The 24686-nt window shown below is 37.5% G+C and overlaps 1 protein-coding gene across 1 annotated transcript; it reads left to right on the top strand.

The window, feature by feature from the left end:
• The first annotated feature begins 7433 nt into the window (after window positions 1–7433).
• ODF2L (outer dense fiber of sperm tails 2 like) lies at window positions 7434–23311 on the top strand. Its single transcript, XM_040073233.2, has 14 exons — window positions 7434–7509; window positions 8434–8498; window positions 8729–8800; window positions 10525–10641; window positions 13437–13622; window positions 14951–15060; window positions 16530–16665; window positions 17224–17334; window positions 18501–18605; window positions 19215–19361; window positions 21302–21387; window positions 21466–21628; window positions 21773–21898; window positions 22549–23311. The coding sequence occupies exons 1-14, from the start codon at window positions 7434–7436 to the stop codon at window positions 22675–22677; spliced, it is 1629 nt and encodes a 542-aa protein (XP_039929167.1). The 3' UTR covers window positions 22678–23311.
• Window positions 23312–24686: the final 1375 nt, after the last annotated feature.

Here is a 24686-nt window from a genome sequence, read left to right as displayed (position 1 = left end):
CTAACACTTCCCAAACCAACACACTGCTTGTTCTCCCCTGAGGCTTGCAGCCTGCTGCCACCCATGACATGTGAGCCTCGCCTGCCAGAGAGGGAAGTGCTGCTTCTGTCTGATGTCCTTGGTATTGCTTTTCCTTCAGAAAATAGCTGGCTGGAAGAGGAGCAAGGCTCCCATCCTTTAAGCCCCCATAGATAAGAGTGATCTTGTAGGATTTGGAAAACCTACTTTTAGTTGCTGCTTTTCTGAGGAGCCCCAAACAAAGTGGTACTTTTCTTCGGAAAATGCCTTGCGTAGCAAGTATTTCCACCACTGGCAGATGGGCTGCTTGGCATGTATGGGGCACTGGATCTAGTGTTTCAGTTCTCACTTTTAACATCCTTCCCCTTTTTATGAATGTTAAGCACCCAGAATGTGATTGAGGAGGAGAAAATAACTCTTCAGCTAGTGGTTACTACAACTTATTCAAGATGTGTTGTACTGCATGATTATATACTTCATATAAAGCTCTAGTTCAGATAATTTTTTGCCATTTTGTATTTAATGTATGCATAACTTAATGAATCACAACCTGGAACTCCATGCTTTCTAAATTCCACAGTATTCTACTGCTCTTAAAACACTACTGAGTTTCTCCCTTTCTTGATGTTGTCTTTCTTTCTTGGCGTTATGTAGGCCTATTACATACTGTTCAGGACAAACTCTGGAAATATTTTTGGCATCCTAGAAGGTGTTAAGAGCCTTATTTTGGAGACTGCTGGTGCTGTTTTAAGAAATTACCACATGCAGGTCATCTGCCCTGTCCTTGTTGGAAGCTTCAATACCTGGTTCTAGTGGAAAATCAGGTCCCTCTCTGCAACTTCTCTTCCTGAGCCAAAAGCATTGTCAGGGATTTGGGTTTGGGATGAAGTGATCTATCTGGCTCAGGTAAGGAAAACATACCATAGCATGCAGGCTTAGTTACAAGCCAGATGCTGACAACAAGGAATGCTGAAGGTGAATTCAAAGCGTGCTCAGTGTGTAGAGATATATACCAATGCATTCTGAGAAAATCAGTTGCAAGGGCTGAGGAGCTGTGCTGGAGGAACAGTATCAAACAGTAGCTCCAAAGTGTGGGATGGACGGCAGAGAAGGTCACTTGTAAAAGTGTGGGAGCCATAAGATTGTCAGGCTGAAGAATTGTCTCAGGCTGAAAAAGAAATTAAAACTTGCCATGTGCCCAATCTATGAGAATTAAGGAGGTGGGTGTGCCAGAAGATATGGTGAACAACATAACTTTGCCCACTGTCTGATCTTCAGCCTTTCATGTAACATACTCCAAAAGAAGCAATAACCTTTCATAGCATTTTACTGCTGGTTATAAATGGACCCTGAAACATCCCTTCCTATGAGTAGAAATAGAATTCTTATGGAAAACCCAAACCAACCAACCAAACAACCAAAATTACGTTAATATAAAGGTTTATAGTATAACTAAAATGAAATATGTTGATGTAAATAGCTTATGACTGAAATGATTCTCAGCTGATTCCCAGCACAGCTTTCTGACATATGGGAACGTAGTGTTTACACCAAAGGCTTTGCAGTCAAAGATTTGAAAAACACAATCCCAGAAATGCCTTCATAAGTCAGTTTATATCCTGTGGAAACACTGTAAATGAAACAAACACATTCTGGTAGTACATCTAATCCAAATAATGTAGTGTCCATGTTGGAATTCATACCTATTTAATTCTGTAGTACACTGAGGGTCATGTCCTGTGTCACTGTGTGTATATACACAGCTTCTCTTCCCACTCATGATTATGTAACTGAAGCATTATATTTGCGTATTATATTTTTATTAATACTTAACATATTTATATAATCATTTAATGCAGTATAACAATGGGAAATTAAGAGTTCTGGCAAAGTCAAAACTGGCACCAGTCACAACCCTGCAGAACTCCAGCTAATACTTTGGAGAATAGCAATCCTGGAACCAGATTTTCCAGATAAATGTGTGTAAATTTGATTCACCATTTATTGACGTGTTGAAAAGACATACAAAAATAAAAGGAGCAGAATTTCCATTTAATAATCAAAACTTGCTTTAGTAAAATAGGTATGGACATTTGTTTGTGTTTGAGTCTGTAGATTCATTGCCAATATTAACAACTGTAAGCTTAGCTTGATAATAACCAGGCAAAGATTATAAAATCAGTAGTGCCAGCTGCCTGGCCTGTGTACAATCAGGCTTTCATGAAAAATGTGGGGACTGGATTTGACAGAACCAGAAAGCAGCTGTTCTCAACAGCACACTTCCGCTCAGAAACTTCAGCAATCAGAGGGAGAATTAATGCTTCTTTTCACGTTAGTGCACCCTTTCAGTGGTCCTTGTGGCAGCTGTTGCAGTGCTTCCCCTAAACACTCAAACTGGAGTTGTACTAGGACTGCATGCAGCAACTGGGAACCGGACTAGGTATATCATATGTTGTGGTCATGGTCTTTGTCTTTTCCTGGAGCAGGAAGGACAATAATTTAGTCCCACACCCCAGCTGTCTATCTCAGAAGTTGGCTATCTTATACTTGGAGGAACTGGCCCCTGTGGAAATAGAAATAAATTTTTTCAGGTTTCTTCCTGTGCAATGACAGTTTAATAACTGGAGGTATATTTTCAGCTTTGCCACTTCCATGATAGTGATTGTGATAAAGTAATTTCATCACATGGACTGCAGTTTCTCCACATGTGGCATAGGAATAATTAAATTTATCTTCTTCATGGAACATCATGAAGTCTATGTAGGAAGCTGGAAGCTGAAATTATTTTAATAATATTGGGAAGACCATATTGACAAACACAGCTTTTATGATTTTGACATCATCACATCTTTTCTTGCTAGCTTGAGCTGGCATGTGGCAGTTGTGTCAGCAACTGGGACTGCAGCCCACATAGCTTTTGAGCATATGTAGACATGTATACATATAAACATAATAATGGAAATCAAAACCCTGGCATTTTACCTCCGCTTGTCAGAAAGCATGACAGAGGAAATTTTGTCTATCTTTTGCAGAGGTGTTTGGGAAAGTGCTCAATCCTGCGTTACTTGAACTGACTTCAGAACTTTTACTATGGACAGAGCTCAGTGAACATGAGCTCCTCATTAAAACAAATCTTCCTCTTGCTAATATGAGTCAGCCTTAATTAATAAATTCAACTTCCAACTATTTATATTTGATTGTACTTTCAAATATGCATTTATATCAAGGTCGTAATATCTCAAAAAGAGATAGATGTAACAAAAATCTGTGACAGAATTTTGGCACATTTGGAAAAACGGGAAATGTACTTGGAGCCCACTAGATGTCAGTGCCTCCACACAATAAACTGCTTCTGCTCTGCTTGCTAGGCAGGTAGGACTGGGTGTCTCAGAGTAGCGAGCGAGTTGTCCGGATCACAGGGATTGTCTATGTAATGTCATATTTTTACATAACTCTGGAAATAGTTACAGGAATAATGCTGCAACCTATTTATTCTGATTGTGGGATGTAGTTCTGTTGGGGGTTAGTTTCAGGTTTGGGTTTTTTTTTTTCCTTTCCCTGTAGAATTTTCCCCCCCCATAAGTTGCTAAGAGACTAAATACTGATGCTTAAAGGGTACTTGACCCACACAAAAGAAGTGTCGAGGGTGGGGGAAGATCACTTAAGTTTGGGGGAAGGGAAAGGCTCAGGGGCTCCGGGAGCCGAGGGTGCCTTCCTCCTGCGCTCGGCATCGGAGAAGACGGGCCGGGCGACTGCTGGCTGCGTGAGGAGTCCACTGTTAACGGAGGGTCCGGTCCTGGGAATTCTATCATCTGCCAGAGCGCCCAGGAATTCGGAGCTCCTCGCCTGCCCTGCTGGAGCTGGGTCGGCCCCGTCCAGCCGCCGCGGCTTCTCCAACACTGCTCACTTTGCCTGCCGGGACACCCCCTGCCTGCCGGGACACCCCACCGTTTCCAGCCACCAGCGCCGGACTTTTTCCACTGCTTCGGCTTGGTGCTCTTGGGGTCCCAAGAGATCAGACTGCCCGGGGCTTGTGAGACAAAGCCCCTCAGGGTTCTTGGTTCTGTTTATTATTATTATTGCTGTTGTTGTTGTTTGTTTGTCCTGTTATATTTACTAGTAAAGGACTGTTATTCCTTTCCCCATAGCTCTGACTGCCTCTGAAAAGCCTCTTTAATCTTCTAAATTACAATAACTTGGAGGGAAGGGATTGGAATTCCTCATTCCTAGAGAGGCCCCGCCTCTCCCTAGCAGATACCTGTCTTTCAAACCAAGACAAGTTCCTATCAAAGAATTTGTATGCAGCAGAACTCCTTTATGGAATAAGAAGACTTATCTGAAGCAAACAAAAGGAGGTATTTCTGACTGAAAGGGCATTCACTGACCTAAAAGCAATTAGAGGGAACTGGTACTAACAAATAATGCTTCATCTCTGACTCTTTCTCCAAAGGAGTCTTTCTCCTCTAAAATGTGACAGCTATTTTGGCTTCAATATGAACTGAAATTACAACATTGATTATTGCTTGGGAAAATGAAATTTTAGATCTAAAAACACAGTACTCTGTGTCTGCCGGATGTCCACTTTGTGTAAGGCAGTGACTGTCCAAAGATTGTTGGAGAAATTAAATCTGGTCACTAGTGCACTCAGCAGAGCTTACAAGGATGAGGAGGGAGCAGTGTATTAACAGGGTCGCGGCAAATCTGCAACTTTTTCAATGGCAGGCTATTGCCAAAGTTAACCGATGAACAAAGAAACACACTGGAGTCATGAATTTCTGACATGGAAATGAAAGGTTCAATTATACCTTTAGAGCAGATGAAGTCATGAACTCTGACAAACGCTCAGCAGTGTTCCTGTGGTATCTAAAGGAGCTTCTCTCAAGCACATCTCTTTTAATAAGGCCTGCAATTATGTCATTGTGGATCTGTGTGTCCTATTTCCTTTAATTATTTTCCACTCTGTGGATTGTACCACTGTCATTAAAATGTGGTTTGAGAACTGAAACTTGTAATTCATTCTTTGTTCAGGAGGTAGAGTGCAATGCTAATTATCATGCTAATTAGCCCTCACTGCTGGATAGTGCTTGTGTTATTTTATAAACTAAGACCATATTTTTAGAAATTTGCCAAAACTTATTATTTTCTTTTTAAAAAAAGCCAATCTTATAGCAACTTCTGGGCAGCTAAAATTAAGAATTTTATCTGATGTGACTATAGGGAGCCACAGCTCATAACTATGGTGCTGGAGCAAAAGTCTGTCAGAGATAGTGAATTCTCAGTTTGAGGCTGTGGGTCTTATAGAGAACAAAGCCTTAGGCCTTTTGCACATACAAAGGCAAAATCTTTGGAATTCAGGTACCATCGAGCACTCACTGCAGGAAGGATAATGAAGTGATTTCATGTCTACTTGAATTTAAAAGGTTAAAATTTAGCATTTCATTTTTATTACCAGGCACACATGGCTAGGTGATATTCTCCAAAGAGTATATAAAGTGAGTAACTATTCTCTGAAATTCTACTGCCAGCAATAGAAGAAAATACACTGGCACGTTTACAAAGGATGCCAAAGGATATGTTTGATTTTTATTTTGATTATTTCTGTCAAGTTTTTTAAATGTAAGTTGCTGACACTGCTATTACTCAGAATATTAAAAAGTAACATTTCTATCAGTATGATTTTTTTAAACAAAATGTGCAAATTATAATTTTCTATATGTGTCTATGTATATATCTACATATACACATGTACAAATGATCGTGTTTGTATCAAATGATCACTCAGTTTTGCACAATTTATTATTATCTCAAAGTGATCTTTCTGTATGTGTCTCAGGTATTCTATGAATTGTCACCTCATCTGAACATGGTTATTTAAAAATATGTGGCTTTTCTACAGTGTTTGAGAACGTATTGCCTAAACAGCTTCATATACAGTCACATTACACGAATAATTAAGGTTTAACCTCAGTGGAAAAATACATACATACATACGTACATACAAACATACATACATAAAATGGAAAGAAATCGTCTGGAGGATCTAAAGATCCCCAGAGGTCTCCAGATTTCTTGTCCATCTGGGTTTGACAGTAACCCTCTGGGTGCGCACGGGCCCGTCACGGGCGAGTGAGGCGCACAGACGCTTCTTGAGGCACCTTTGCGTCCCAACCGCGCGCCCCTCCTCTCGGGGAAGGGGCGATGCCGCCTCACCGCGCCTGGCCCCAGGTCTCCGGCCCGCAGCGGCCCCAGGCGGGGGCAGTGGGTGCTCGCGGGGAGCGTCGGGCAAGGCCGACCGGGGGAGGGCACCGCCGCCTCTCCCCGCCGCGGCAGGGCCGCGCGGCAGCGGCAGCGGCAGCGGCAGCGGCGCGTTGCTCCGGCAACGGCAACGGCAACGGCTCCTGGCTGCGAGGAGCGGCGGACGCAGGTGGGGACCCGCGGGAGGAGTGCTGGGGGACACTGCCCCACAGGAGCGATGCTGGGGGACACTGCCCCACAGGAGCGATGCTGGGGGACACTGCCCCACAGGAGCGGTGCTGGGGGACACTGCCCCACTGCAGCGGTGCTGAGGGGACACTGCCCCACTGCAGGGGTGCTGAGGGGCACTGCCCCACAGGAGCGATGCAGCGGGACACTGCCCCACAGGAGCGATGCTGGGGGACACTGCCCCACAGGAGCGATGCAGCGGGACACTGCCCCACAGGAGCGGTGCTGAGGGGCACTGCCCCACAGGAGCGGTGCTGAGGGGACACTGCCCCACAGGAGAGATGCTGGGGGACACTGCCCCACTGCAGCGGTGCTGAGGGGCACTGCCCCACAGAAGCGGTGCTGAGGGGCACTGCCCCACAGGAGCGGTGCTGGGGGACACTGCCCCACAGGAGCGGTGCTGAGGGGCACTGCCCCACAGGAGCGATGCTGGGGGACACTGCCCCACAGGAGCGGTGCTGAGGGGCACTGCCCGACTGCAGCCGTGCTGAGGGGACACTGCCCCACAGGAGCGGTGCTGAGGGAGACTCGCGGGCCACCCCAGGGGCGGGAGCCGCCGGCAGCGGGCTCTGCGGCGTTTGTTGAGGTGAGAGCCCAAGTGTGGGCCCGGGTTCAGGGCTGGCATTGAGTGACCTGTGCCCCTGAGCCTCTCCTCTGTGCTGAGGAGTGTGGAAGTGGGAAATAACAGTTGCGAGCTTTACTTTGTCCTTCGAGTGTATTCAGTTTTCTGCTGTAAGGATTTGCTTCTGCTGAAAGGATTTGCTTTCTGCACACCGTATTTGTGAATTCAGCGCTAAGCAACTGCAAGTTGTGAATTCTTGTGGAAGATTTCAGGTGCTGAAATCTTCCAGTTACTGATGTTTCAGTTACTGATTCATGTAACACCAGTATATGTTAACATATTCTATCTTATTATACAGCAATAAATCAAAATGTCATCATCATTACAATCATCCTTGTCTTTACCTGTACGTGACTGTACTGCTTCTTCATTGGACTTTGATCTTCATGAAAAGTTTTTTCTTCTTCACACTGTTGAGGCAAGTTTATTCTGTTCCTGTCAGGTTTTATTTTTTAAACTATATTTTTTTGTTAACAAGGTTAAAAATATACTTCCTAGTTATAGATGTGAAGTAGGTGGTATTTCAAAAAATGGCTGATATAGCAACCGTATACTAAAACTATGGCAAAATTCTTAATCATTCTTTTCTGCTTGCATTTATTGGCTATGATAAATGAAGCATGATGTTTAATCTTCCAAAGTGCTGTTTTCACTGGAAGTAATTAAGTTCAGGAACTTCGTTTTGGTTGTATATCCAGAAAAAAGTTACAGGGTGTTGCACTGTGTTACACAAGTTGAGGTCTGCCAGGAAATCTAATCCTGTAAAAAACCAAGACCCACACATATATAAAATAAAAAACCTTAGATATTGATTTTACTTATTTGCTTTAAGACAATAGTTGGAAAACAGAAGTCTACATTCTGATTCTGTGAGGAAGTGATTATTTAAGATGGGAACTTCTGAATTTGTTACTCATTTTCTCAATATAAAAATATATAAAAGCTGAAATTCTTAGTCTTAATAGTCCTTTTGGTGGAGATGCACCTGGCACAGGCTGAGCACAGGAGAAATGGGTCCTGGTGCATGGGGAAGGCAATACAATCTACTTCTGAAAAAATAATGAGTAGTCAGTGGAGCATTGAGTGGAGTAAACAGATAACTTTGTGCTTGGTGAAGGCATCAATCATGCTGGAGTGCGAGGGTAGAGGCAGAAGAGAGGTGTTTGGAGAAGAGGTGAGGGTGATGACAGGTTGCTGGTGCCTGATAAGGAAGTGGGGGGAACGGGTTGCTATATGTAACCAATTTAAAACCATAGAAAAATACAAAATCAGTTATAATCAGAAGAAAATTTTAATGTTTCCTGTGTCACAGTTAAACAGTAAAAACATTGACATTTGGAAGCAGGAGCTAAGTGAAAGTGAAATTCAGAATTCTGTAAGTAAATTAAAATTTCATTTTCTTTGTTCTATGCTGAATATCTGAAACTGGCTACCTTATGGAGTCATACAATTTCCAGAAAGGGTGGGAAAGTGGGATTGTTTGTGATTTACCATCACAAAATGGAATCCTAGTTTTACATCTGAAATGTTCATCACTGTGCATTACTGATGCCTTGTTGTATACAGACATTAAAATAATTAATTTTTGGTTTTTCTCCCATGAAGAATCTCAGGAAAAAAATACTTGAAAAGGAGATACAGATTAAAGAACTTTCATCCATGCTTCAGTGTGAAAAAGTGAGTGACCAGTCCCATTAGAATGAATATTTTCTTCCAACATACTAGATTCCTAATTAAAAGATAAAAAATTTGAGTAAAACAGTTATTTCAAAGACCTATGAAAAAAGTAAAGTCCTGAAAGGTATCTCTTACAGAGTTATCTAAAAGCCATCAAAACTGTATTCAAACCAACTAAAGATACAGTTATCCTTAGCACTAATATCCTAAGGTGGCTTTTGACTTCTCATTTACTGATTTGCAATATTCTGGGGAAAAAGTACTTATAGTGAATAATATGGAATAAACTAAACAAGTACTGTTCACAGTTGGTTTCCATGGCTCTTTTGGGAAAGGTAGTACAGACAGCAGAGCTGATATCATCAAAGGCTGATGCGTCTGGCTAGAGCTCATTCATTCTTCACTCCCAAAGAAGGGGCTCAGTGCAAAAACAACACTGGAAGGGAAAGATTGTCCTGTATAAGAGCGTACTGTAAAAGTTGGAAAGTTATTTTAGTGGTAGTTTGGCAATCTGTGTTACAGACTGAATTCCTCCAGTGCACTCTGTGTGTGTGTGTGTGTGTGTGTGGTTCAGCATTAGTGAGGTACAGCTCAGTTAAACCTTTAAGGGGACAGCAGTGTACTTTGATATTTGTAACTCCTTGTAGGTCTTTAAGAGCCATGGCTCTTCTTTAAGATTTTTTTTTTTTTTTTGCTTAATCAAATGAACATATCACTTGGCTGCTGGATAAATTAAACCAGCTGGTCATAATAGAGGAGCCTATGGGGCCTCTTGTCATGTCTTTGTCTTTATCTTGAAGTAAAGAAGCACATTTTCATGGGAACATCGTTTTGCTTGAGAATTGAAATGCTGATCAGAAAAGCCTATAAAAATTCTGAAGACCCCAATATCAGCAGGCCTCAATGTTGATGAGATCTATGTGGCATACCATCCCCTGACTAGAGACTACCTAATGTTGAACAATTTAGGGTGCCTAGCGTCTGAAAGGATAAATCATTTTCTATTCTATCCCCTTGTTCCTTCTTACATTAATTTCAATAAATGGCATTTTCATCAATATTGACTGAATCTGCCTTTCTGACTGGTATCTATAATGAACACTTCCACTGGTACATTCTTTTCGTCTCTTTCAGTCTATACTGATAATATGATACTTTTCTACTTTATTACTTCGTACTTAGAATGAGCCAAAGGAATGAAGCTGAAAGAAATTTCATAGAATCATCTGACCTGAGTTCTGGTGACATAAGTTTCCTCTTCCCTTATGATTTACTTATCCCTCAAAATTAGAGTTTGAATGAAATAAATCAATAGTTCTAACAGGACATGGTGGTCTTCAGAAGTAAATGAAGGTCAGGTCATGTCTAATTAGTCAGAGCACAGCTGATCAGTGTGGCTGAGTGTTAGTCATCCTGCTAGCTGGATGCCTTTGCTTAGCCTGGGTTTCTGAGTTCACGCTTTCAGGCCTTATTCCTGCTACTTAAACTCAGATTAAATATGATTCAATAATTATACATAGTTTCAAGCTGATGATTTCTGTTTAACATTAATACAGTTAGTAGCAAGTTACTGCCTGTGAGTATACTTGTAGAGCACGTTCTGTCTTTTCCAGGTTTTGAGGACATTCAAATTTCAGTTAGAAACTACAGCACAGTAGAAAAAAAAATACAGAGAGCATCATACAGAATAGTCTGATAAATTTGTGTTTGTTTATCTTTCTTAGATCAACATACAGAAAGGAGACCACCTGTCAAGGTCAGTAAAGGAAGTACAAGCTCACCTGCAGTGTCAAATTGACAGAAAAGAAGCAGAAAACTATGAATTAAAAGTGAAAATACAGGTCAAAATATTTTTACTTGTGTTTCAGTTTATTGGGAAAAGGACCCAAAGCTTTGCTGTGGCTTGTTTTGAAATAAAATTATTGGTAAAAGACACTTAAAATCATAAGTATTTATGATTTGCAAGATCTGCCTGACCACACTATTTGGTTTTTTTTTTTTTTTTCTTCTTTTCTCACCTTATGCACACTTGCACAGTTCTGGTGAGGCAAAGTGAAACATGCATAGAAGTGTTTGGTCACTCACTTAACTGCACTGCCTAGAAGACAGCCTCCATATGGTCAAGAGATAGGCGAGTCCCTGTGGCTTTCTGTTCTAAGAGAACTGTGACAGCCACACCCTGTTTCCTCTTACTGACTGTGAAGAATCGATAAGTCTCTTAATACTGACTGGAAGTGAAACACTTAAGACTAATGCCTAATCTCACTTTGTTTATGGGAGTTTCAATTATTTCCATTTTCTGTTCTAAGAAGTGCAAGTTAAATGTGGGCATTTGTATCAGTTACTGGCTTTAGAAAAAGGCAAGGAGGAAGTCATGTGTGAAAGGCTGGAGCTGTATATAGCCACAGAATACAATATATAAAACATGTCAAGGACATAGGAATGAATGAGAAAACTGGCTAAAAACAATGTATTTCTAATTTCCAAACTTTTTTACTAGCATACATCCCCTGCTAATTGAATCATTTGAGATTGTTCACCAACCAGTATTACCTATATCAAAGCAATTTCAAATCACATCTATGTCTGCACAAATGCATAAATGCTGCATGTTTTCTTCTAAATAAAATTTTCTTTTTTGTTCTACCTAGTACAGTTATAGGATTCCAACAACATTTTCATTAGATAACTTGATGTAAAGCTGTATTGTCACTCAATCTCTAATTAAAAGTTTTGTTCACTTTCAGAAATTGCTGAAGTCATTGGCTAGCTTAAATCCTGGAGGTGATTTTGTTAATAACTAGACAAAAGCTTGCAAAAGTTTAGCATTGCCTCTATGAAATTAGTTGTCAATTTGAATTTAGCTCAGCCACTGACTAATGCCCAAAGCACTCATTCTTAGTGTGATTCTGACCTCCTGTGGTTATAATCAGGGATAGCAGCTGTTTACTTAACACCCACAGCTAAAGAAATCCGTATATGGACTGAGATTTTCTGTTTGCTGTGTTTATTGAAGGTGTTTATCCACCACCTCAAGTCACATCTTTGTTTATTAGGTGCCCTGTAAGCATTTATATAGGAAAAAATATTTTTACATATGTGGGTGGTTTTTGTAATTTCCTTTTTTTTTTTTTTTTTTAAGTAGTACTTCTGCTTTTTTGGTGAATCCCAGTACCTGAGACCATCTTTCCCTTGGAAGATGATACATTTTGCTTTGATTTGACACATACATTTGCTTTTGATTTCTGCCATTAGCAGAACCTGTACTGAGAGATATCCCCTCATGCAAAATATGCATAATTTATAGCAACTGGCAATGAGTATCTTGAATAAGGCTGGCACATTCACATATTCAGTAGCTAACTAGTAATACATAATGCAGTCAGACCTAGGCTAAAAGGAAGGAAACAAATACATTAATCACTCCTACAATTCGGGTATTTATCACTGAACTGAGAAAGTTGACACTGCTGGCTTACCTACATTGCTGGAGTTTGGTGGAAGAATAGTAAGAGATATGAACAGGATTTACGCTTTATGAAAATAATTGTCTGTTGGTAGCTAGGTCATTTTTGATAAGTGAATCTGAGATTTTCCTTGAATCAGAGTCTGGTATTGCTTTTAATGAATATCATCATGTAGTGTTTCAATGTCTGTTGTTGTTTGCCATTCAAATTTATGTGGTGTGTAGATGAAAAATACAAAAGTCATTAAGTTAGAGAGATCACTTCCTGCATGGAAAGGGATCAGTCTTCATCAGAGTAATAGAAACATCTAGTTAGTCAGAAATAATAGCAGCAATAGAAAAGATAATATGGCAGTTGTAGAGCCCAGTTTCCACCTTGGCTGCGTGGCACCTGTTTCATAGTATTATTAAATGCATTAAAATGCATTTCTGCTTCATTGTTTATTAAAAAAAATACTTTCTTCACTAAACAACTCTGTGTTATTAATAAAGTGGGACCATTTTATGCACAGGAAAAATTCAGAGATCTTGCAAGTAAATAGTGTATTATCATCTAATCACAGACCATACCATAATACATGTACTAAAGAAAAGACCCCAGCCTTTCCTAGCTTCCTGACTTTAAAAAAATACAAATCCAATATATTAATATAATATTAATATAATATTTCATAATAAAATTTAATATACAGTCCTACAGCCTATTTCCCGACCCAGTAGTGTGTGTGTCACTAGATTCAGAGCACATACTCTAATAGATCAGTGCATATCACTGGTAACATCATTAAGGTGATATCTTTACAGAAATTGTCTGATGAAACCATTTTATTTTCTCCTCATACATGTTACATTCATACCTTGCCTTCTATGTGAAAATTCTGTATTCATTTCCAAGAGCACATAGACTTGGTTAGATTGCTGTCTTCCTCCTACTCCTGCCTGCTCCTGCACCTTCTCAGCCTCTTGTTTTCATCTTTGTAATGAATTTCTCTCTGTATTTTTCTTGTCTGCTGTTGTACTCAGCTAGCTCCTTGTATCAACCACAAGATTTGAGATACCAAGATTATATGGAAACAGATTATAAATGTAACAGCTCTTCCTAATTATTTTATAGCACAAAATTATGTGTAAGGTTTAGAATTTGAAGAGTTGATTTTAATTATGCTGCAGACTCTAGAAAATAAAATAGTGGAGTGGAAAAATAAAATTGGTGAATACAAGTGCCAGAAGTTAGCCTTAAAGGAAACAAGCGAGCAAAAGAAGATTGCTCTGAAAAAAGCATTAAGGTCCCAGAAAAAAAGAGCTCAACATTTAGAAGAAGCTGTGAAAGAAGTAACCTCTAAAATAAGAGAACAGGTGAGTGACTATGCTATAAGCAATGTTGTGTTGTATTGTTTGAAACTGAACACTGAAATACTTTCACCTGTGAAAAATAGAAAAATTTGTTTGATTATGCCGTGCTTGTATGTCTTTTATTTTGTTAAGGGAATTTGTTGCTATAGGTGTCATGAAAGTTGTTAGTATTAACTGCCTTTTGTTAAAATTATTGATTGTCTTAAGTCAAGAGGTTATACATTTTAAGCTATAGGAAGTAAGAGGAGTGTAATCAGCTTTTGGTTAAACCTCTCCTGGTCTTCCTGTTAGTCCTCCCTGGATAAATACCAAGAAATTACTATGACTATCTCAGAAATACAGTGTACTAACCGAGAATCCATGACAGAGGTTTGAAGGGTTAATTTTCTTTATTTCTTGTGTGATGTCTCATGGTTACTTCGCTTTCTGTTTCTAAGCTGCTTGCTCTGAAACTTTTCAAAATCCAAGAATAAAACTTCTTCCTTGATCCAAGTTGTTTCTTGAAATCTTGCTTTGCCTAGCAATAGTTTGTAATTTTTCAAAAGGGCCAGGTGCATATCAGAATTGTGCTTATTGCCCTATTTGGATTTCCTAATAAGAAATTATTATGAAAACATACTCTTAGATGTGTTGTGATCATTTTGGTTATGTCAGTATTAAAGATCTATTTTTTCCACTTAGTGTACCAGGAGATGGTTAATAATGGTTTTTGTATTCTTGGATCTTTGTGAGATGACAGTAATGGATCTTTAACTAAAATTAGCAGTACAGAGAGACAGAGTTTCCTCCTGAACTTCTGATGTTTTGTAGTCACACTTATTTTCTTCCTTGTTGAAAACCTGGTGTACTTTCAATATAGAATGTATTGGTTAACTATCTATATTAATTTAAGGGCTGTTACCTAATGTTTAATTTCTTAACGAACCTAGTGTTTTTCATTCTTAAAAATTTTGGTGTAATTTCATTTCTTTATTAATTGATGTAATTTATATGTACTTGAGATGTATTGAAGATAAATTTTTTTGTAAGAAAAGATTGTCGTCTTAAATTTTGGAATGTTGTATTCTACAGTTGATATACAAGTATCAGTGTTTAATTATGTCTCTGCCTTGAAAGTAAGTCTATACTTAGACTTTGATTTTTTTTAAATGTGGGTAATTTTGTCGATTTTACTTTGAGGTGAGAGAGAATTTATATTGATTTGTACAATGGAGATCCAATAAAACCATCTTACACTAAATAGCTCTTGTGTTTACAAAAAATTGTAGAATTAAATTACATTCTTCAGTGGCATTCTTTGGCACATAATTTTTCATTTCTGCATTCTCTAGGAAGTCAAACTGTATGAGATACTGTCAGCCTCTGATGTCTGGAAAAAACAGCATGATAGAACAGTTGAAGAAAAGAAAATGTTAGAAGTTCAAATAGAAAATCTTGAGAAGTAAGTTGAACTGATGGTCTTTTTTGTTTATTTCTGTAGTCACAGAGTGTTGATATTTAGTAGTGCCATATTCAAAACAACATAAATGAGTTCATTAATATTTTAAAATTCTGAGCAGAATTTGGAAGGTGGAAATAAGAACAAATTTTTGATTTTTAGCCTTCTCTCTGTTGCATTTCCCTTCTTTTAAAGCTTTATTCCCCTGTACCAGTAAGAAACATATTCTTTCTCCTGCGTACTTCTGATCAGCCTGAACTCGCTGGCAGCTTCTATGCAGCCTCCACATAACCACTTATAATAATAACTGATTCAAGAGCTTGAGTGTTAACCCTTGTGTTTACAGAATAGAAAAAGGTTTTTTGTCTTCTAAGTCCTACTTCAGACTAGTGATGGCCAAATTATTTCAGTTCCACTAATGTCTCACCCCAGGAGAGGATAGAGAAAGGCTCCTCTCAGATGCCATTCAAGCAGTTCACTTATGTACAGAAAAGCAGAATAAAATTACCCAACATTATTCAAACTACACAGTCAAATCTTAATGTACATGAAGGATATGCTATTTTTTGAGCAGACAATGGCAAATATCCTTTTACCATTTCTGTTGGTAGAAATATGGACTATAATTTTTAAAAGCAAAAGAAGCTGTTAGATGCCTTCATTCTAGGTCTGAGACAGTGTTTATTTCACAAAGATCTTGATTCAGGCTCAAGTATTTAACATCTCACATTAAACTGGCTTGAATGTTTTGGTTTTGTCCCAGAAAATCTGCCATTTCTGAAAATACTTGCGGCAGATTTTAAAATTTAACCAGAGTACAGGTAGATGACATCAGTCCAGACATCTGTCTAGTCCACTATTGGTCCAGTGTATATAAGAAGACATCTAAGAACAAATACTAATTCTGCTTCCAGCTGGTTTTTGCTGTTTTCATTTCAGCTGAAAATACAAGTCTTTGCTTGAAATGTGCCATTCTAACAAGAATGGCTGACTAAACAGCAAAACAAATTTTCTGAACTTTATTAACCAAAAAAGGCAAAAAATGAGGCACAGCATAATTTGCTGCTTTTAATAATGGAAAGTAACATTCCTAAAGTAGCTAAGGAGTGTTCTTAGTAGGACATTATGTGATATACCCTATAAATTCAATATAATCGTATTTTGTACAGTGTGCATATGCATAGTTCTCTTGGAAGTATGATTCAGTGTTCTGTAATTGAGTGAAGACCCCTTCCTTGGGGTAGAAACTCCCCTCCTTCAGAGAGTTTATTTCAGAATATAAGTCAATAATCCTTTTTTTGGATGTGTAAATACATTTCCCCTTTATATATATATATATATATACACACACACACACACATACACATACACATACACAATGAAGGGGAATGTGTTAAAGTTCAATTTAATTTTCATACTGAGAGTTTTAGAAGCATTGTGTATTACAGAAAACTTCTTGCCTCTCTAACAAGTCAGATCAGAGGCCTGATGGAAGACATGGAAAGAAGGGAGGAACAGAGAAGAAATTCAGAAGAGGAAATTCTTGAAAACCTAAATTCTGTTAACTCTGAAAATGAAAAGTTTTACCTTGAAAACAAAATATTAAAGGTGAGATTATAAATCACTGTTAAATGGCTCTGCATTTCTCATACATTAATGAAGTAACCATGTTAATTCTCTCTGGACCTTCTGTCTAGAGACCTGCACAATAAAGTTTGCCATCTTTTTATATTAAATGAGATACTGAAAAATTTCCAGTGGAAATTTATGGCAAAGCTAGGAACAGGGTTGTCTGATGATATATCTGCTTAATCAGGATGTTGTTTGTTTTACTGTCAATAACTGCACAATTGTTTAAGTAGAAATTATTCTTTTATGTTTGCTAGCCTTTCTTTCAAATTAAAGAACTGAGTTTACCTCATTATTATTTTCAATTTTGAAAGCATTTACAGGTTTTGTATTGTATTTATTTGTATTTATATGTACTTGTTTGTATTGTATTTATCCAATGTAAGTGTTCCCATGAGCTGACAAATGAACTGTAGACTACCATTTTTGTTTGACAGGAAAAATACTTTTGTCACTCTTCCTGGTGCCAGCAAGTCAGTTGCTGGTAATATCATATTGTAGAATGTGTAAGTTTTATATTTTCTATTTTTGGTCAAGGCTTCCCTTGCTACATTGGAGAAAAGTACAGTGTCTGTTGAATATGAGTTGTTACATCTGCAAGAAACAGCAAAGCTGCAGGAAAACCTTGTAGAACAGCATAAAGATGAGGTGACTTACCATGTTTGAAATCTTCAAATATCTTTTTTATAAATTTGTAAGCCATTTTGAGGAAATTATAAAGGTTTTGTTTGTAATAAACCCATTTTGTTGTCATGGGGATTGTAGTATTTTCGTAATATTGAGTACGAAAGAAGAAAGTGCTATTACAGACCATATCAAAAATTGTACTGAATTGTGTGAAGCTCACTTGAAGCTCATTGGAGCCAACAACTGCAAACTTGCACTGACAGGATTTGCTTCTTAAAAAGCAGGTTAGTGACCCAGTAAACTAGATATTTCAAAAGTCTGAGTCTGATGTCTTCAGTGGATATACCAATGATATTTTACCTCTACTTGGCCACACTTTATATTCATGTTTCTAAGAGCATATCAGTATTCAATTAAGTTCAAGAAATTCAAGTTCATTCAACAAATATATATTAGGGTTAGAATAGTGTTATACAAGTTCTTTTATTTCAGTAGGTAAATCCACAGAGAAATACCAGTGACACAAATAACCCAAACTTAAAATGGGCTTTTTATAAATTCATTTTTTGTATTTGGCTTTATTCACGCAGAAATTTTAGAACATTGATTCAAATATATATCTATTTCTGCTATAGCATAGACAAAATTTCACTGATATTCTTCACTTCCTTTTTAAATCTGTGACAAGAGAAAAAAAAGACATGATAGAAAATCTAGAGTAGAGCCAGAGAGCCCTGTCTTTGGGGTGCATCATCACAACTAAAGTTGCTGCCGTTTTTAAGATGGTAGATGTAGTTCCAGGCAACAGCCAGCCTTAAGCAGTGAGTGGAGTGAAATTCCCTGGCTCAGGGCTGTAGTGACTCCAGATGGGAAGTGTCAGTGAAAGTTGCTATGTGGGGGGAGAGGTGAGAGTCGTGCTGGCTGCTTCTACAGCACAACTGGAGCTCATTCTCCATTGCTGGTTATGACATTGCTGCTGATATGACAGTGCTCTTTACCTGGTAACCCTTTTATACTTGCTGTGACAAGTAGGATAATGAAAATAAATAACTTCAAATAGTGACAAACTTCAAGATACTATTTAGAAGTCAAAGGTTTTCCTTTATGCTTCATACTAATGATTCTGTCTTTTCTGTATTTAAATGAAGGATCTTGCAAATGCATGTGAAAAATATATGTTGTCCTAGGTACAAAAAAGACAAATTGCAGTAGAAGAATTGAAATCCAGATATGAAACAGTCTTAAATGAAAACAAAAAAATAACAGAAAACAAATGCTTAGAAGCAGATAAGGTAAGTTTTGCAGTAATAAAGAATGTTTCTAAACAATTCTGTAGGATACAGATCTTTTCTACATTTTTGTGATCTTAGAAGTCACAAGGTACTGTCCCTTGGTTTTAAATTTCTCAGAGTTTTACTGACTGCTATTAAAGCTGGTGGTTTTTGGATATGACATAATTGCAAACAATTGAGCAATGATTTCTAGTGCAATGACCAAGTAGTTTGGCTACTATTTTAGAATTCCAGAATTCTTTTATCACTTCCAAAAATGCGATTTTATTGTTGATGATTTTGAAACTATCCTTTTGACAGAACAGTTGTGAAAATTGTATATGGACACAAACCGACTGTAAGTGTGTTTTTTTTAACTAACATTTAAAACTGAGACAAAATACAGAAACTAGTTTTAAGTTTTTCAGCAAATGGAGCTGAACACTGGAACACAGCACATTCTTAACCATCAGAAAAGAACTTGTATCTTTGTCAGTATTTTATAAAATAGGTGATCTATAACTTGTATAGAATTTTAGCTTTGTTACCCACATGAAAATCCATTAAGTATCACAACAATTAATTTATGGTTTTACACTTACATTTTTCTCCTGTGATGCTACTGTGCAGGTGAGGGACAAATTGGAGGCTGAGTTAAAGGAGTTTAAACATGTTTGTGACTTGCTGAAAACAGCTGAGGAGAACCAGCAGCAGCTTCTGTCCTGGGAAAGGATCCCTGCACACAAATGCAAAACCCTTAGGGAGCTGGAGCTTCAGGTGGTGAGAACATGCTGATTTCTGAAGATAAATGTGAAAATTATGTGGAAAATGTCTCTGGCACATTTTTTACTATTGGCATGTGTGATAGTGGTGAGATTACCTTTGTTATTTTCTTCATAAATCAAAAACTTCTGTGGAAATAGCACAATGCAAATAAAACTGTTGCCAACTGTATTTATGTGAATTCATTATGTGGCAAGACTTACTTTTAGAGTATACTCTTGATCTTTTTGAATAGTTATGTCCTGAGTTGTGTTGCAGAATTCTTCCCTGGAAATAAATGCAACCCTAGATATTGTTTGTATCTAGTAGAATAATTTAACTCTACATTAGTTTTGGTTTTAGTAGCTAATTTATTAAACTGTTACAATATTTATTCAGATAAATTATATTCTTGGTGATGTATAACATTGTAATTATTGCAATGTTTTAGTTGATTAAGTAATTTTAAAACATGCTTTAATAGGATAATTGCAAATTTTAGCTGTATTTAACACTAATGCTTGTATCAGTGAAAATTATTTTTCCTCAACTATTTTTGTCTGACATCAATTTCAATGGCAGGGTCGATATGGTATTTTTTGTTACTGTGGGGTTTTTTTGCGGGGGGGGTAGTTGTTTGTTTGGTTTGGTTTGGTGTTTTTTTTTTTTTTTTTTTTTAAATGTGCTTTTGAGTTAGAAGAGCACAAATTACAAAGATTTTCAAGTTAGTAGTGTGGGAAAGGGGCTTCAACCTGCTGTGTCACTGGGAAAACTACAGCTGAAGCACAGTGAGTCTCTGTGGTCCTATAGACATCATCTAAAACATTGCTCTTGATTTTTGATTCTTCCAGGAATGTTCATACACTCTTAAAGTACTTAAGCAATAATTAATTTTGAGGTGCAGAATTTATGTATCATATAAAATGATATATGTAATTTTAATCTAACTACATGTTTCCCTGAAAAAGTGAAAAAGAACCTTTTAAGTATAGAAAAATCATTGGAAATATAATCACTAGTCTGGTGGAACAGTAGTTAAATTTCAGCATTAGTGACTGATGTCATTTACCCTTGACTCTATGACCAGAATTTAGGAAAATTCAGTTTGGAGCAAGATTTTCTCAGCAGAAAACCTCTCCTGGGTTCAGCTGAACTAATTTCTGCTACTACCCGTCTGCTGCTTGAACAGCCTGTAATTCTGATAAACACAGTTAGGCAGATCAGCTCAGATTGCTGGATGGGACTGCTTGAGGTAGTCCAATGAGTGGTGGTGGTCACCCCTTTAAATGATGGCACCACAGGCTATTGATGTGCCAGCTCATTGCTGACATGCTGTTGATGGGTGTTAGAAGGAGCAATAATCTCATTGCTACCGAGACTTGAAAGAAAACCTGTAAAAGTTTTGCACTCTGGATGCTGGGCAGAGGACTGTCCTCTTGCTTCCTTCAGCTTCTGCTGCTGCTATTTCTATTTTCATTAATTTGATTGTCTTTTTTACATTCTTCTTTCTGAAATTCTTTGCCAGTGCTGCACTGTTCATCTGTGGTAACTGTGTGTATATGCAGTGTTATTTTTATGCCTCTTGTGACCGCAGCGTGAGGGAGCCTTTTTTGCTGGTCAAGTAGACCTGACCAACTCCTAATACACAAGGCTGCATGAGCAGCACATGGAGGTTTTTAGGCCTTTGTTACATAGCAGGTTTTCAGCCTTAAAATGTTCACACAGAATTTTAGTCTCCAACTTTGGCTGTGTTTTATTAATTTAAGAAAATTATACAAGGTACAATAACACAAGATAACATTTACTTGAATATAATATAACATTTGTCTGAATAAGCATAGCATTTATCTGAAATCACATATTCTTTGATGGATTTTAATAGACAGGCTTATTTTAGTCCAGTAAGATGCTGTATACAGGTCTCTTCAACTAGAAACAAATTGTCATTTTCACAGGATAACCACAGTGTAACTTCTATTGGCAATCTTTGCTTAGAAGAAGAGGTATATAACATTCAGAAGATATACAAAGATCTTCAAAGGTAATTTGAAAAATCTGATTGAAATTAATTCCTGCACATTTCTGCTATAGTGAATACATTAATCTGTTTTGCATTCAGGCAATTAGGAGAGGTGGAACGTCAGAATGAAGAACTTGCTTATCAGCTCAGAAAAGAAGATGAGTGTCTTCAGAGCAGTAAATTGCAGCTTGAAGAGAAAATTGCAGAATATAATGCACTAGCAAGACAACTTAAATCTGCTTTGGAAGAGGGGAGAAAAATGGTATTGGTGATTTAAAACATCTCCCAGTCTTGTTTGTTACTTTCTATTTTAAAATAGCGTTAAAGTGAGTTTGGGAAAAAAATATATTTATCTAGTTTATAAATTTATTTTATATATAACTTTTCTCTTCCATTACTTTTATAGGTAGCTGAAGAACGGGAAAAAATATCATACAAGGAACAAGCCTTTCAGACAAAACTTTTACTTCTTGAAGCTGAAGTGAGAAAGAGGCAAGAAGAAAAAAAACAACTCCTCTGCTTATTTCACCATGTGAGTAAATAATGCTGTTTGTGATTTAAGAAATCCCCACCATGTCACCATTACAAAAACAAGTTCCTTTAACTGAAAATATACTACTAATACAGTTGATACATCCTTTTCAGAACAGTAAATTAATTCAGCTTGACAATATACTTTGTACATTGACATTTCCCATCAACCTAGCAGATGTCCAGTCTAACTAAATCACTTGAATTATATTGAGTTCACACCCCTTACTCAGTCCAGTTTTCCCAGCAAGACAAAAAAAAAAAGGATAAAGTTGTAAATTCCCTCAGATCAATTGTTCAGTAAGCATATCTAGATTTGATTAGATGCATAACAATTCCATAATGATGTTGTGATATCTTCTTTTTTCCCTGAGTTAATGACAATAATCTGAATTTACAATTATTATAAATTATTATTGGCCTTTCTTGATTTTAAATTCTATGTCAACATGTTCAGTTTGGTCCTGACTGAACATAAATAAAAGCTTCAATCTTTTGAGGCCTTAGCACTTTTGCTTCTGTGGAACCTCTGAAAACTTTTACAGGTAAGTAAAGCTGTAAAAATTAGGCACTTGTTGCCTTAGATTATTTTGATTGATTTATATTTTATTTCTAAGTTTCTATGCTTTTTTTTTTTTTTTTTTTCATTAGAATGAAATGCACCATGAAGTACATTTGAAAGAGCTGGAGAACAGCCTACAGAAGTCAGAGAACAAGAACCGGAGCATCCAGAATTATGTGCAGTTTTTGAAAGATGCATATGTAACAATGTTTGGCTGAATTCTTTAATCTAGTTTATAGTGAAGAAACCTGTCAAGATTGGTCTCCCAGTCTAGTTGGAAGCAAAACCATTGAGGCCTTCACAATTTTGCCAGTTTGAGTTGTATAATGTTAATTCTTCCCTAGGAAAACATCTGTTGTGGGCAAGAGAAACAGGCCAGACATTACTGTATATCCTGGCTGGTCACACGTGGAGTTGATGTTCCTGATATAAACCATTGCATTATCCATGGCACAGCGGTGCAAAGGCCAAGTGCGTGACAGCAGCAGCAGGTGTGTATGTGTGGGGTCTGCACTCAAAACGGGTCTGTCAGTGTCCTGGGCTGTAAAATTTCACCTGAGTCCTTTTACTCCATGGTAAATGCATGATCACAGATTATCTTTCAATTCAATGATATCTAACTGATTAAGAAAGGCAAAATTTGAGATCATTAGGTCCCTTCCTTTTTTTCCCCTGTAGTTTAGTCCAATATAGCCCACACTTCCCCACTGCATGGGAGAGTTGCTATCCTATCCAGCCATTTTCCTCTACATCTCCTGATGCTCAGAAATAGACTATAATAATATTTTATAAATATAAGTAGGAAACATTTTTACATACAGGTATACTTTAACTTCTGAATGTGCTGATATACCCTGGTGACACAGCTCCAGCAAGATATTTAAGAATTTGTCTGAGTTCAAGAGCTGTTGTTCAGTAAGATTGACTTGTGCCTCAGGTAAAACACATGTAAATATTCAGCTGATACAGGACTAATACAAAAACAATTCTGGAATTCGTTTCAGTTCTAAATTCTAATTAGTTTTGTAGGTATATGCTGTGATATGTTTTTTTAAAAATAAGTTAATTCACTTAAATATATGTGATTTATAATGTGAACTTAAATAATACATACTTTTGACCAAAAACATAAGTTTGTTCATGCATAGACAACACCCATTCTATTTCATTGTTAATTATTAGTAATGTATTGAATATGGACCTTTTCTTTGCAAATGCTTATCCATCTTAACAAATACTGATGTGTGCTAATGATTTGCTTCTGTGCACTTTTTAAAAATAAAATTGTCATTTATTCTATATGACATGTTAACAGTAAATATTTATTTTAAATTTAGGGGGTTTGCATTACACACACATTTGGATTAATTCCTTTTCCTTTTCCTTTTCCTTTTCCTTTTCCTTTTCCTTTTCCTTTTCCTTTTCCTTTTCCTTTTCCTTTTCCTTTTCCCTTTTCTTTTTGTGGATTTTTCCAGGAATGACTTAAATGTGATTGCTATGGATCTGCTTTTAAATCAGTTTGTTCAGTCACTGATAACTGGGTGAAGAGACACCCTGCCAGCAGTATAAGCACGATTTAAAAGGATACTTCAGTTCTTGACTGGTCTGCACACAGAGAAGGTAGCCAGGAGTTAAGGAGCTGTTAGGGATGAGGACGAGTGTGCTCAAACCCCTCCATGAGCAATGTGCTACTGCTGGCCAGGCAGGCATCAGCTGGGCAGGAGGAGTCGGGCTCAGGGAAATAAATCCCATTGTTGCTAGTAGCTTTCAAAACCACATTTTAAAATGTGGTTCAGAGATGACACCACATTTAAATCTGTAGAGTGCCCCTTTGTCAGTATGGGATACACTGCTGCACACATTTAATAGTGGGACAAGATTTCAGAGTTATAATAAATGAAGTGATTTGAAGTTGTGACAGATTCACTTTCTAGCCAGTACATTTCCATATTCAGTTATAATATCATGGCTTTAATTAGGTTAAATTGTAAGCATGTAGACCGTCAGATCTTAAAGATCTGACCTGGATTCTCTGCTCTCTACTGCAATCTTATATGCTTTAGATTTGTAAATGTGTGGGAACACAGAGTTTAAACCAAAGAGCATAAGTCTTAGGGCTACTTAGGGCTACCCCTTTAATCCTGTCTGCCAAGTAGTTTATTAGTGGCTTAAGTTTGATAAAAGATCTTTTTCTGTTTCCTGTCAATGTCACAAAAGCTGCCATAGA

Source organism: Hirundo rustica, chromosome 9 (genome assembly GCF_015227805.2).
Source record: "Hirundo rustica isolate bHirRus1 chromosome 9, bHirRus1.pri.v3, whole genome shotgun sequence".
NCBI lineage: Eukaryota > Metazoa > Chordata > Aves > Passeriformes > Hirundinidae > Hirundo > Hirundo rustica.
The sequence above is the reverse complement of the archived record's forward strand: the minus strand, read 5'-3'. Positions and strand labels throughout refer to the sequence as shown.